Below are 13,467 nucleotides of genomic sequence, written 5' to 3'. Positions count from 1 at the left end.
AAACCAATGGAGTGAGGGTCACAGAGCTCCAGCCAGGAGCCACCAGCTGTGTCCAGCTGCGGACACCCCTGGCTGAGCCAGACACGGGCACATCACTGCCAGAGTCCCCCAGGTGTCACCCACTCAGCACCTCCATCACCCTCTGCAAATGGGAGAGGCCAAACAAACCAGCCTCCGTGGATGCCACCGGGGGCTGGGGGAAGCCAAAGGGTTAAAAAAGCCCCAGGGACTTTGTCGTGTTGCTCTGATGAGAGGGATCAGCAGCACGCTGGGAAAAGCAGGAGAAGCCAGAGCCATGTGGGCCAGGAGCCCACGGGAGCAGGGCTGACACCCCGAGGCATTCTTGGGGTGACCCCAAGGGGGTTCCCAGGGAATGAGGGGCTTGGTGGCAGCACCGAGCTGGGACCTTCAGGAATGGGAGAGGACATGCAGCACCCAGGGACAGCCACCGCAGAGGGACCAGCAGGGTGACAGGGACCAGCAGGGGATTGTGCCAGGGTGACCATGCCAGGGTGACCATGCCGGGATGACAATGCCAAGGGGACCATGCCAGGGTGGCCATGCCAAGGTGACCTTAGACCAGGGTGGCCATGCCAGGGTGACAATGCCAAGGGGACTGTGCCAGGGCGGCTACGCCAGGGTGACAATGCCAGGGTGGCCATGGAGCAGGGGCAGACCAAGCAAGACGTGGAGGCAGGATGACAGCGAGGTGTCACCGAGCATCCTCTGTCTTTTGCTGTGTCACCCAAACCAGCGTGTGAGCCCAGCAGCTGTGACAGCTGGGACATTGGCTTGTCCCTGCCACCACCAAGGAGTCCCCGCGGAGGGCAGGGCTTGTGGATTGTGCACTCCGAGGGGCACAGCCCCGGGCTGTGCTCTGTGCCAGGCCGTGCCACGCCGCTGGTCTGACCCAGGGACTCTGATCCGACAGCTTCCCGGCCCCTGAGGGGTTAAACGTCCCCAGCCATCCCCAAATGACGAAGAGAAGCTGGTCCCCAGCAATTAGGCGACAGATCCGGGTACACCGCAGCCGGGCTGGTGACGCGAGGACGGATCCAGGCTGGCTGGTGGTTTGTCCCTGGCTGGCACCCAGCCCCCGGAGCCGCAGCTGCTTCCCGGCCCCGCGGCCTCATGGCACCTGGCCGGGAGCGATGTGTCACCGGGAATTCCAGACTCTGCCGTCTCTGTGGTCCCCCTGTGCCTGGCGATCCCCCCCAAATGCCCCGTGCTGTCTCTGGGGCAGGGCATGACCGGGCGTCCCCAGCGGGAACAGGGTGATGTCCCCAGGGCTGTCCCGGGCCGGTTGTGGGGTGCCGTCCCCAGGAGCGGAACAGGGGCGCAGCTCGAGGCCGCTTCCCTCCCCAGAGCGCTTTGGGGTCAGTTCACAGATTTTGCACATTTTGATGCTGGGGGATTCAAAACCTGAAATGGGAAAAAGATTTCTGCGTCTCCAGAAGGCTCCGAGCCCCTCCCTGGCTCCTCCCGAGGGGGTTGGTGTCCCCTGGGGACTTCCCGAGCCTGGGGAAGGGCGAGGGGGACACGGCCGGGTCGGGGGTGTGCAGGGAATCGCTGCCTCTGGCTGGGAATTGAGGAGAAAAACAATAACAAGGGGGTTTGGAGCGAAGCTGCAGCCGGGGCCGTTCCCAGTTTACCCAGTGGGGTGACTGGGAGGAGCTGGGGCGGGGCGGGGCGAGCCCTGGCGCTGCCGGGGTGGGGACGGCCGGGCCGCGCTCCCGCCGTGCCCTGGGTGCAGTGAATCGGGGGGGGCTTGGCTTTCGAGGGGATGTAACCCGAAATCCCCCACGGGGACCACAGGCGGCCCCTCGCGCCACCCTGCCCCGAGAGGTGTCACCCAAATGTCCCCAGCGCCAGGGACGCCGGAGGTGTCAGACCTGGACATCTGGGGCTCCGCATCTGGGGGCGCCACATCTGGAGGGATCGCGCGTATCGGGGGGCTGCACACCTCGGGGGATCGGTCACACATCTGGGGCAGTGTCACACACCTGAGGCTCCCCAGCCGGGGATGGTGGCTGCCCCTCTGAGGGGGCTGCACAGCTGGGGGGGGTCCCCACATCTGGCGCTTCCCCGCGCGGGGGGACACATCTGGGGGGTGACACATCCTGGGGGACACATCTGGGGGGGGTCACACATCTGCGGGGACATATCTGAGGGGTGACACATCTGGGGGGTGACACATCTGCGGGGACATATCTGAGGGGTGACACATCTGGGGGTGACACATCTGGGGGGACACAGCGGGGGCCGCGGGAGCGTGCTGCCCCCTCGTGGCCGCAGTGGGGACTGCACCCTGCCCCTCCCCGACCGGGGAAACTGAGGCACGGCCGGCACCCCTTCCGCGCCCCCTTTGGGGGGAATTCACAGCTCCCCGATACCTGCTCCCCCCGGTTGTGCCCTTGCGTGTCTGCCCGCCGCCCCCGAACACTCCCAAAGGGGGTCGCCTGCTCCGTGTAACACTGGGGGATGCAGGACGCCAGGGTCCCCCCGTGGTGGGGTCGGTTTGGTGCGCAGACCTGGGAAAATAAAAGGAGAGAGAAGGTGAGCAGGGATGTGACAGCCTGAGGGACTGCGGAGCACAGATGGGACCCTCGGGGACACAGGGGACAGGGCCCAGCTGATCCATCACCCCCTAAGCAGCACCGGAGAAGCCAGAAGGCTTAAAATGAACCCAAACCTCACAACCCTGCACCGGGAGAGGTGGCTCAGAGGGTCACTCCAACCCCAGACACGACCCCCGGCCACCCCGTGTCCCCCCGGCCACCCCGTGTCCCCCCGGCCAAGCTGACCCCCCGGCTCTGGGGATGATGACTCCTGCATCCATCCCTCACCCAAATCCCGGACCCTCCCCCCGGATCCGGCCCCTTCCTGGGCACGAACCGCCCTGCGAGGATTTGCCTGGCAGTGGCAGCTTCGGGGTGAGCGCGGGATCACCCCGCGGGCGAGGGCACAGAGTCCTGCGGCTGCCAGGGCTGGTCCTGCCAGGCGGGACGTCACCGGCACCCAGCCCCGGGGCGGGGGACCTTGGGCTGGGGACACTCGGGCCGCCCTCCCCGCTGGATGCCCCGGGGCCACACGCCCTGCCGCGGGTGGGGGGCCGGGTGATTGCGGAGGAGGTGGCGGCTGTGCCAGGCGCTCGTGTCCCCACCGTCCCTCCCCCGCTTTAACGAGAGGGCAAAGAGCAGCTGGGTGCGGTGCCGACGACAAGCCCTGTCCCCTGCCCCTGCCACCCTCCGCAGTCACGGCCCGAGCAGCGGAGCCAGGATCCAGGTGAGGGGGGACACCCTGGGGCAGCGACCCCATCTCGGGACAAGGGGGGGACTGTGACCCCCGAGGGGCTGGGACGGAGCGGGGGCACTGGGGAGGGAGGGTCAGAGCGGTCCCGGTGGCCACCAGGGCCACAGCACCCCCCGGACTGGAGGCTTGGGGACACATCGGGGGTGACACAAGGACCGTGCCCAGGATCCCGCAGCAGGACCGAGACGCTCCGGCTGCTCCCCGGCAGGATGGGAGACCCCTTCGGCCGCTGGAGCAGCAGCCCCTCCCGGTGAGCGGCCAGCGGGGCGGGCGGGTCCCACCCTGGGGACCCCCGAGGGCTGGGCGGGACAGGGGACAGGGGGTGTAAACGTCCCTCTGTCCGTCCAGGAGCGAATATGACGACAGGACCCCGCTCCGACATTCCAACAGCTTCGTCCGCCTCACCGGGAAGAGCATCTACAGTGAGTGAGGGCTGCACCCCAAAAACCCCTTCAGTCTCCCCCGTTACTGCCCCCAGCTTGTCGCTGTCACCTCACCCTGCGTATGCCCTCAGACCACCGCAAGGACTACGGGCAGACCCTGCTCAAGCTCCAGAACTATTTCCAGCACCACGTTGAGGTAGAAGCACCCCGCAATGTGCCCCGCGCCCCCCTGCCTTGCCAGGGGCCCGTGTGACACCGTGTGGCACCTTGTGGCACCGTGTCCCCCCCAGCACCTGCTCACGATGCACCTGGAGCGGGAGCTCCGCAGCGCCGAGGATTGCCTGGGGCGCCTGAGGGACCTGGAGGAGCAGGGGCGGGTCTGGGGGCAGAATGTCATCCTGGAGGTCAAGGACCAGGAGCTGGTGCTGAGCGATGTGGAGAGCAAGGTACCCCCGGCCAGGGCACCCCAAAGCCTGGCACCGCCCGCCCATGGAACCCCTCGGCCACAAAGGGGTGGCACTCCCTGAATCCTGGTGCCCCCCGAGCAGGGCACCCCCAAAGCCCGGCACTCCTCAACCAAGGCACCCCTTGAATCTCAGTACCCGCCGGCGAGGGTACCCCCAAACCCCGGTACCCCCTGGCCAGGGCATCCCCTGAATCCTGGCACCCCCTGGCTGTGGGAACCCCCAAACCCCCAAATCCTGGCACCCCCTGGCTATGGGAAACCCCAAATCCCCAAATCCTGGCACCCCCTGGCTATGGGAAACCCCAAATCCCGAAATCCTGGCACCCCCTGGCTATGGGAAACCCCAAATCCCCAAATCCTGGCACCCCCTGGCTATGGGAAACCCCAAATCCCGAAATCCTGGCACCCCCTGGCTATGGGAAACCCCAAATCCCGAAATCCTGGCACCCCCTGGCTATGGGAAACCCCAAATCCCGAAATCCTGGCACCCCCTGGCTATGGGAACCCCCAAATCCCGGCACCCCCTGGCTATGGGAAACCCCAAATCCCCAAATCCTGGCACCCCCTGGCTATGGGAAACCCCAAATCCCGAAATCCTGGCACCCCCTGGCTATGGGAAACCCCAAATCCCCAAATCCTGGCACCCCCTGGCTATGGGAAACCCCAAATCCTGGCACCCCCTGGCTATGGGAACCCCAAACCCCGGTACCCCCTGTCCAGGTATCCCCAAATGCCAGTACACCCCACTGCCCCCCCCGGCAGCTCCTATAGCCCTGGCACCCCCAGTCTGGGCACCCCCCCCGGCCTGGCACCCACACCCCTGCCCCACCCCAGACTCAGCCCCCAGACTCTGCTGTCCCCCTCCTCTGCCACCGCACCACCCCCGTGAAACCTCACACCCCACAAGCCCGACCCCCCAATCCCACCGGCACCCCTTTAACCCTTTCCTGGCCACTCGGGCGCTGATAGCCCGCTGTCCGCCTGGCAGGACGAGCTGGAGGCTTTCCCGCTGGGAAGCGTGCAGGGATGCTCCGCCGGGCTGGACAACGCGGTGCTGGCCGTCAGCGTGCAGGAGAGGAACCCGCCGAGAACCAGCGTGCTGCTCTTCCACTGCGAGCGGCTGGGGGTGAGCCCTGAGCGGGGAAAACGGGGGGCAGCCCCCCGCGATGGGGTCTGATGGCAGCGGGTCCGTGCCAGGCAGAGACGCTGAGGAGCAGCCTGGAGAAGGTGCTGAGGCAGAGGAAGGAGGAGCAGAGCAATCGCTACGGGCACAGGTATGGGGGGTAAGTGGCTCTGCGGCCCCTCCCTGGAGGCGGCTCGGCCCGGCCCCAAGTCTCGCTCCCCAGAGCTGTGGTGAGTCTGGCGATGGGGTCTCCTTACGGCCCCCCAGTGCCCAAAGCCCCCCAAAGAGCCCCTGCCTGTGGGCACACACCCCCACCTGAGGGGTGAGGGGGGGCTTTATTCTCCAGTGCCCCAGCTCCCGGCTCAGCCCCCCCGTGAACACAACCCCCCACCCCATCCAGGAGCTCAGCCCCCTTCCCACCCCTCCTGCTCCATCCTCCTGGGCCCGACGCCCCCCACCCCATCCAGGGGCTCAGTTCCCCCTCCCACCCCCTCTTCCTCATCCCCGTGGGCACAGACCCCGCCCCCGCACCCACGAGCTCGGTGTCCCCTCATCCCCACGGGCACAGAGTGTCCCCCACCCTATTTCCCATCACTGCCCTCAGACCCCCCCCTCCTCCCTCTTCCCCCACACCCCGGAATTCTCGGAACCAGCCCCGCTCCTGCCCCACACCCACACACAAACCCCTGTCCCCCCCTACAGCCCCCCCGGGCTCAGCTCACCCTCTCCCCTCTCCCCACCCCGCCGGCCCCGGAGCAGCCCGGACACGCCACCGAGCCCGGCCCCGCCGTACGCGGCCCCGGAGCGCTGGGCAGAGCCCCCCGAGCCCGACCCCCACCTGCCCCCCCAGCGTGGGCTGCTCTCCTCGGACTACCGTGAGTCTGGGCCGGGGGAGGGAGGGACCGCGCCGTGCCTCAGTTTCCCCAGGAGCAGGGGTGACGCTGGGGTCCCCGCGGTGTCACCAGGCGCGCCGGAGCCCCCGCGGATGTCGCGGAGCCGATCCCCCGCCCAGGTCGTGCCCGAGGCGGACCGAGACGTTGTAAGTCCCGACCCGACCGAGCCCTCCCGAGCGGGGTCACCGCGAATCCCACCCGCACCCACCGCCCCCCGCACCCGCAGGAGATCCTCAACCACGTCCTGGGCGACCTGGAGCGCTTCGTGGGCCAGCTGCAGGCGGCGCTGAGCTCGGCCAGCACGAAGAAGAAGCTGAAGAAGAAGCCAGGCAGGAAGGGAGGGGAGGGTCCCTGGGGGCTGCTCGGGGGTCGGGTGTGCCCAGCCCGGTGCCAGCCCCAGCTCTGCCCCTCCAGCGCTGCCCCCCAAGGATGAGTACACGGATTTCTTCCAGAAGGTGAAATACGCCCTCAACCTCTTGGTAGGTGCCTGGGGGGGGGGGGCGGGTGGGGGTGGGGGGCTGTGGGGAAGGGGCTAAATGGGAGTGGGGGGGCTGTGTGGGGGATGGGGGCTGCGGGCAGCAGGGGAACTGCCGGGGGAAAGGGGGGCTGTGGGGCTGGGGGATTGCATGAGAATGCGGGGAGTGCGGGGATGGGGGCCTTGGGGTTCGGAATGGGGGGCTGTGTGGGGTGAGGAGGTGCGGGTCAGCTGAGGGGCTCTGTGGGGCAGAGGGGCCATATGGGGACAAGGGCCTGTGTAGGGATCGGAGGTGTGGGTGGGCTGGGGGGCTCCGTGGGGCTGGGGGGCTGTGTGAGGACGGGGGGGACACCTTTCCCCCCCCACAGGCACGGAGCCACCGCTACATGACAGACCCCGCCCCGCCCGAGCTGCTGCGCCTCATCTTCTCAGCTCTGTCCTTCGTGAGTGCCCCCGGAGCGGGTCCCAGCCCCCGGAATGAGTGACACGGGGGGGATCACCCCTCCCTGCCCCACCCTGGGGGCGCGTTTGGGGCGCTGCTCCATGGCCGTCCCCGCAGGTGCTGGCCCACTGCCCCAGCCCCGGGCTGGCCCCGGGGGTGCAGAGCCCGCTGCTGCTGCCCGAGGCGCTGCAGTTCCTCGAGGAGAACCTGGCCGATGACGACTACGACATCTGGAAGAGCCTCGGCACCGCCTGGAACAAGTCCAGGTGGGGCCCAGCCCCCCCCGACACCGAGAAAGGGGGCTCTGGATTTGAGGGGGGTCCCAGCGCCCACCGCGGTGCCCTCCCCGATGTTGCAGGGCCGAGTACCCCAACAGCGCCCGGGTGCCCGCGTACAGACCGGTTTTTTCGGACGGGTGGCTGCCCCCCGTGATGGAGCAGGAGCACCGCGGGGACCTCCAGGACACGCCACCGCCTGCCTCAGTTTCCCCAGCTCACTCGCGACACCCTTCCTGGTCCCTGCCCCCCGCACAGGCACCGGCCGCCGGCTGGAGGGGCCATCCCAGCCGAGAGTGAGCGTCCCCATCCCCACGCCTGCGGAGGCTCGGGGCGGGACCTGGCCCCCGAGCGGGCACTGATGCAGCCCCTCCCCACCCCCAGATCGCCGCCCCCTGCCCAGGGGCTGGTCCGAGCCCTGTACGACTTCCAGGCCAGGAACTCGCAGGAGCTGAGCGTCAGGAAGGGGGACACGCTGCAGGTGGGAGCGGGGCGACCCCTCCGTGGGTGGGGACGCAGCTGGGACCCCGGAGCCCTGCCCTCCACGCTGCCCCCCCTTGTCACCTCTCCAGGTTCTGGACCAGCAGAGGAAGTGGTGGCTGGTGCAGGACGAGCGGGGGGACCGGGGCCACGTCCCTGGCAACATCCTGGAGCCCCTCCCGGAGCCGGGGCACAGCTCCAGACAGGTGGGAGGCCCTTCCCCTCCCCTCTCCCCTCCCTTCCCCTCTCCCCTCCCTTCTCCGCGCCCCCCACCAGCACGGGGTGGCCGGCGGCTACCGCGATGTCCCCTCCCTTTGTCCCCCGCTGCAGGACAGTCCCCCCACGCTGCAGCCCGGCTCCTCGCCGGCAGAGGTGACGGCCTGGCTGGTGGACAAGGGCTTCTCGCGGATGTAGGTGGTCCCTTGAGCCCCCTCCCCCCCGAGCCCGTGTGGGTGCATTTGGGGCTGGGGGCGAGCCCGGCTCACCCCTGCCGCCCCCCGCAGCACGGTGCGGACCCTGGGGGTGCTGCGGGGGCACGAGCTGCTGCAGATGAGCCCGGCCGAGCTGCGAGGCGTCTGTCCCGAGGAGTGGCGCAGGGTCCTCTTCAAGCTGTCCCCCATCAGGACATCCCTGGGGGTGAGGCACTCCCACCCCCGTACCCCCACCCCATCTCGGGACCCTCGGCCCCACGCCCCCTCCCCACCCCCGGGCTGGCCTTGCGGGACCTCCACCCCCGCCCCGCCTCCGGCCCGGGGGGTCCCCGGAGGTGTGGGACCCCCGGGCCCTCCGCACTCCGGCGGCTGAGGGAACCCCGCAGCCCCGCCCCAGCCCGGGCTGGCCATGGGGGAAGGGACCCTCATCCCCACGACCCCCCCCGCCACTCCTCCCATCCCCTTCTCTGCAGATCGGCCCCAGGGACTGAGGCACCGAGGCCACGCCGATGTCCCCATCGTGTCCCCGCCCCGCACGGAGCACCCTGGGAACGGCTGGACTCGGGACCGAAGCCACCCCCCACATCCCGCCTGGCCCCCCAAGCCAGAGAACCGCTCCCTGAAATTAGAGAACGTCCCCCCCGGAGGAGGGAGGGGGGCAGGCACCCCCCAGGGCGGGCTCAGGCGCTGGGAAGGGACTTTGCAGCCCCAAAATGTAAAGCGATGGATGTGGAAAATAAAAGTGACAGCAGCGGGGTGTGCAGAGTCCGGGGGGCACCCGGGGGCAGGGAGGGGCACCCAGCATTCCCCCCCCCGCAGCACCCAAGGCACGTTCCTGGTCCCCATCTTAGCGGGCTGATGGCAGCGAGGGGCCCCAGGGGCCAGGGCTGTCCCCAGCCCACCCCGCTCAGCACCCTGCAGGGGTGGCAGGGCACCAAGGCTGCCTCCCCCGGCCTTTGTCAGGGCTGCCTCATTAGAGCTCGTTAGGAATGTGCTAATGAGGAGCGGGGGTGGGAATAAGGGAGGCGCCGGGCTCCTTTCCCTTTCCCAGGGCAGGAGGGAACAGCACCGGGCTGAGCTCGTGCCCCAAACCAACCCAGCCAGGCCAGGAATGGGCCCTTGGGGCAGGGGACCCCCCTTGGGGCAGGGACCCCCCCTCACCCCACACCCACCAACCCCAACCACGGGTGGGGGCCACCTCAGTGCCCCCCAACACCACAAGGCCTGAGGGGGCCCAGGGTTCCACATCTAAAAATGACTTTATTGCCTTGGGGGGCGTCATGCCAGTGGTGTCGTCCCCCCCAAGGATGGAGGGTGCTGGAGGGGCTGGGCTGGGACTCCCCCCACGCTCTGAGCCCTGTGCTGAGGAGCTTCTACAACTTCTTGTTGCCCCACTTGGCCATCTTGTTGTTGATGGGCATCTTCTGGAAACGGCTGGACTTCAAGTAGGCAGCCACCTTCTCCAGAGCCTGGGGACACACGCGGAGCGTCAGGGGTGCCCCCACCGCGGCAGCCCCCACCCAGGGGTGACCCCGGGGTGCCCCTGCTCACCCCAAAGCGCTCCACGAAGTCCTTGAGGTTCTTGAAGGGCTCCAGGCACTTGGGCTCAAAGATGCGGTTCTGATCCAGCACGTCGAACATGAGGAAGTCCACGAAGGTCAGCTGGGGACATCGGGGGGACACAGTGAGGACAAACCCCCTCCCCAGCCCCTCAGCCCCCTCGGGAGTGCTGGCAGTACCTTCTCCCCTGCAAACCACTTTCTGTCCCCCAAGAAGTTGGAGAAGAGCTTCAGCTTCCCCGGGAGCTGCTCCAGGTAGCCCGGCTTGAGCTTCTCCTGAGGGAGGGAGGAAGGGGTGAGGATGGACAGCCCCAGCCTGCCACCCTGGGGAGCACCCTCCCATTACGGGGTCCCCAATGCTGGCACAGGGTTCCCCAGCCTGCAGGACACTCACAAAGTCAGGGTTGTAGCAGACCATGACAAGGCTCATGCGGAAATCCATGATCTGGTTCTCCAGCATGTCCACACGTAGGATCTCCTCCTCTGTCTCACCACCTGCACAGGGGGGTCAGCACTGGGGGCCCAAACCCGCCCCGACCCCAGCCCCACTGCTCCCGACCCTCCCCGACCCCAGCCCCGCTGCTCCAAACGCTCCCCGACCCCAGCCCCGCTGCTCCAAACCGGCCCCGGCCCCAGCCCCGCTGCTCCCGACCCTCCCCGGCCCCAGCCCCGCTGCTCCCGACCCTCCCCGGCCCCAGCCCCGCTGCTCCCGACCCTCCCCGACCCCAGCCCCGCTGCTCCAAACCCTCCCCGACCCCAGCCCTGCTGCTCCCGACCCGCCCCGACCCCAGCCCCGCTGCTCCAAACCCTCCCCGACCCCAGCCCCGCTGCTCCAAACGCTCCCTGACCCCAGCCCCGCTGCTCCAAACGCTCCCTGACCCCAGCCCCGCTGCTCCAAACGCTCCATGACCCCAGCCCCGCTGCTCCCGACCCGCCCCGACCCCAGCCCCGCTGCTCTGAACCCGCTGTGACCCCAGCCCCGCTGCTGGCTGTGGGTCCCTTTAAGCTCCAACCCCGGGCTCACCCCCACTCCAACCCGTACCCCAACTCAACTCCAACCCCAAACCAAGGCAAACTGAACCCAATTCAATTCCAGCCCCACTCCAATCCCATCCACAACCCTACTCCAGTTCCAGCTCCCAACCCTAAAACTAACCCTACTCCAACCTCAAACTTAATCGAACTCCAATCCCACTCCAGTCCCAGTTTTAATCCCACTCCAGTCCCACTCCAGTCCCAGCTTTAATCCCACTCCAGTCCCAGCTTTAATCCCACTCCAGTCCCAGCTTTAATCCCACTCCAGTCCCTGTTTTAATCCCACTCCAGTCCCCGCTTTAATCCCACTCCAGTCCCAGTTTTAATCCCCCTCCAGTCCCCCTTCAGCCCAACTCCAGTCCCAGTTTTAATCCCACTCCAGTCCCAGTTTTAATCCCACTCCAGTCCCCGCTTTAATCCCACTCCAGTCCCCCTCCAGCCCAACTCCAGTCCCAGTTTTAATCCCACTCCAGTCCCCCTCCAACCCAACTCCAGTCCCACTCCAATCCCAGTTTTAATCCCACTCCAAGCCCCGCTTTAATCCCACTCCAGTGCCCCTCCAACCCAACTCCAGTCCCACTCCAGTCCCTGCTTCAATCCCACTCCAGTCCCAGTTTTAATCCCTCTCTAGTCCCTGCTTTAATCCCACTCCAGTCCCAGTTTTAATCCCTCTCTAGTCCCTGCTTTAATCCCACTCCAGTCCCCCTCCAACCCAACTCCAGTCCCAGTTTTAATCCCACTCCAGTTCCCGCTTTAATCCCTCTCCAGTCCCCGCTTTAATCCCTCTCCAGTCCCAGCTTTAATCCCTCTCCAGTCCCAGCTTTAATCCCACTCCAGTCCCCCTCCAATCCAACTCCAGTCCCAGTTTTAATCCCCCTCCAGCCCCGCTCCAGCCCCCGGCCGCACTGACACATGCGGTGCTTGCGGGCGATGTAGCGCAGGATGGCGTTGCTCTGGGTCAGTTTGGTGGGGCCGTCGATGAAGTACGGCAGCTGGGGGGGACAGAGGGACGTGGGGACACCGGGACAGCGGGACACCCGCGCTCCCGGCCCCCCGGCTCAGACACCTACGTTGGGGAAGTCGAGCCCCAGCTTCTCCTTCTCGTTGATCCATTGGCTCTTATCGTAGTCGGGAGCTGGAAGGGAAGGGGGGGTCGGGGGATGTCGTGTCCGCCCCAAAAACCCCAAAAGAGGCCGAGGGTGGTGTGGGGTCCCCCTGACCCCCCTCACCTTCCCCACAGCTGTAGAGCTTGTCCTCATAGGGTGTCTCTGTGTACTCCAGGAGCAGGCGGATGGCGTGGGCGAGCTGGGGAGCGGGATCAGTGAGACACCCCAAAAACGCCCCTCAAATGTGAGCCTGGAACTGGCTCACACACAGGGAAACTGAGGCACAGCGGAGGGCAAACTCCACCCCCTTCCCAGTACCCCCAGTCAGCACCCCCTGCATGGGGGTCCCCCCCAAAAGCAGCATCCTCCCACCCCCAAGTGCAGCCGGACCCCACATCATCCCAGACCACCCCCAAAAGATCAAGGGGACCTCCCACAGCTTCCCAAAAGACCTGAGGGGCTCCCACAGACCCCCCCAAAGACCTGAGGGGCCCCCACAGACCCCCCCAAAGACCTGAGGGGCCCCCACAACACCAGAGGGACCCCCACGGACTCACCGCAGCCCCCCAAGGGTGACCCGACCCCCCCAAGACTAAGGAGGGAGCCTCATTAGAGCTCATTAGGAATGTGCTAATGAGGAGCGGGGGCGGAGGAGGGGCCAGGGCCGCCTCCCCCAAAACACCAGAGGGACCCCCACGACTGCCCAGGAGACCCCCGAAGAGCCCCCCACGAACCCGCAGGAGCCGGGGAGACCCCCGAAGACCCCCACAAGCCCGAAGGGACCTCCCGCAGCCCCCCCCCCAGGATCAGTGGGACCCCTGACGACCCCTCGCTGCCCCCTAAAAGCTCAGAGGGGTCCCCAGAGCCCCCCCACAAGCCGAAAGAAAAGGGACCCCCGCAGCCCCCCCGCAACCCCCCAAAAACCGGGGGGGACCCCGAAGACCCCTCAGGTCCCCCCAAAAGCGCAGGGGGAGCCCCGGACCCCCCCTCTGGGGTCCCCGCAGCCCGTCCCCCGCGCGGGGGTGTCCCCGGGGCTGGCGGGTCCCCACTCACCCCGCGGATGTCCCAGTACCCCAAAACCGCCATGGCCGCGCCACCGCTGCCCCGCCCCCCTCGTGACACGGCCACGCCCACCTGGGGGTGGGGCTGGGGGCGGGGCTTGGCGGGACCCGGCTCCACGGGGGACCCCTTGTCCCGGGGGTCCCCCTTATCCCGGGACTTACTTCCCCTTACCCCGGGACTTCCCCTTATCCCAAGGGTCCCCCTTTTCCCGGGAGTTCCCCTTACCCCGGGGGTCCCCCTTATCCCCGAACTTCCCCTTATCCCGGGGCTCTGCAGCCCCCCCAGGCTCCTTAGGGTCCCCCTTAGCAGAGGGTTCTGTGCTTCCGCCCGCTCGCACGGAACCCCCTTATCCCGGGGGTCCCCCTTATTCCAGGGGTCCCTCTTATCCCGGGACTTCCCCTTACCCCGGGACTCTGCAGCCCCCC

At 67.7% G+C, this 13,467-nt stretch overlaps 2 protein-coding genes across 2 annotated transcripts; one reads left to right on the top strand and one right to left on the bottom strand.

Annotated features, from left to right (window-relative positions):
• The first annotated feature begins 3,218 nt into the window (after positions 1 to 3,218).
• Positions 3,219 to 9,031, top strand: EPS8L3 (EPS8 like 3). The gene is made up of 19 exons (XM_038162304.1): positions 3,219 to 3,285; positions 3,478 to 3,562; positions 3,661 to 3,734; positions 3,827 to 3,891; positions 3,986 to 4,141; positions 5,150 to 5,287; positions 5,359 to 5,435; positions 6,044 to 6,159; positions 6,250 to 6,323; positions 6,404 to 6,506; positions 6,592 to 6,656; positions 7,021 to 7,095; positions 7,212 to 7,360; positions 7,453 to 7,665; positions 7,754 to 7,850; positions 7,942 to 8,055; positions 8,180 to 8,259; positions 8,353 to 8,485; positions 8,754 to 9,031. The coding sequence occupies exons 2-19, from the start codon at positions 3,522 to 3,524 to the stop codon at positions 8,769 to 8,771; spliced, it is 1,788 nt and encodes a 595-aa protein (XP_038018232.1). The 5' UTR covers positions 3,219 to 3,285; positions 3,478 to 3,521; the 3' UTR covers positions 8,772 to 9,031.
• Positions 9,032 to 9,520: 489 nt separating this feature from the next.
• LOC119711804 (glutathione S-transferase Mu 1-like) lies at positions 9,521 to 13,115 on the bottom strand. Its single transcript, XM_038162368.1, has 8 exons — positions 13,034 to 13,115; positions 12,104 to 12,179; positions 11,945 to 12,009; positions 11,785 to 11,866; positions 10,234 to 10,334; positions 10,020 to 10,115; positions 9,832 to 9,942; positions 9,521 to 9,749 (listed from the first exon to the last, which is right to left on the bottom strand). Exons 1-8 carry the CDS (start codon positions 13,064 to 13,066, stop codon positions 9,654 to 9,656), a joined length of 660 nt encoding a protein of 219 aa, XP_038018296.1. The 5' UTR covers positions 13,067 to 13,115; the 3' UTR covers positions 9,521 to 9,653.
• Positions 13,116 to 13,467: the final 352 nt, after the last annotated feature.

The sequence above is a fragment of the Motacilla alba genome, chromosome 26, assembly GCF_015832195.1.
Source record: "Motacilla alba alba isolate MOTALB_02 chromosome 26, Motacilla_alba_V1.0_pri, whole genome shotgun sequence".
In the NCBI taxonomy this organism is placed as follows: domain Eukaryota; kingdom Metazoa; phylum Chordata; class Aves; order Passeriformes; family Motacillidae; genus Motacilla; species Motacilla alba.
Note: the sequence above shows the minus strand (reverse complement) of the source record. Positions and strands in the feature narration are given on the sequence as shown.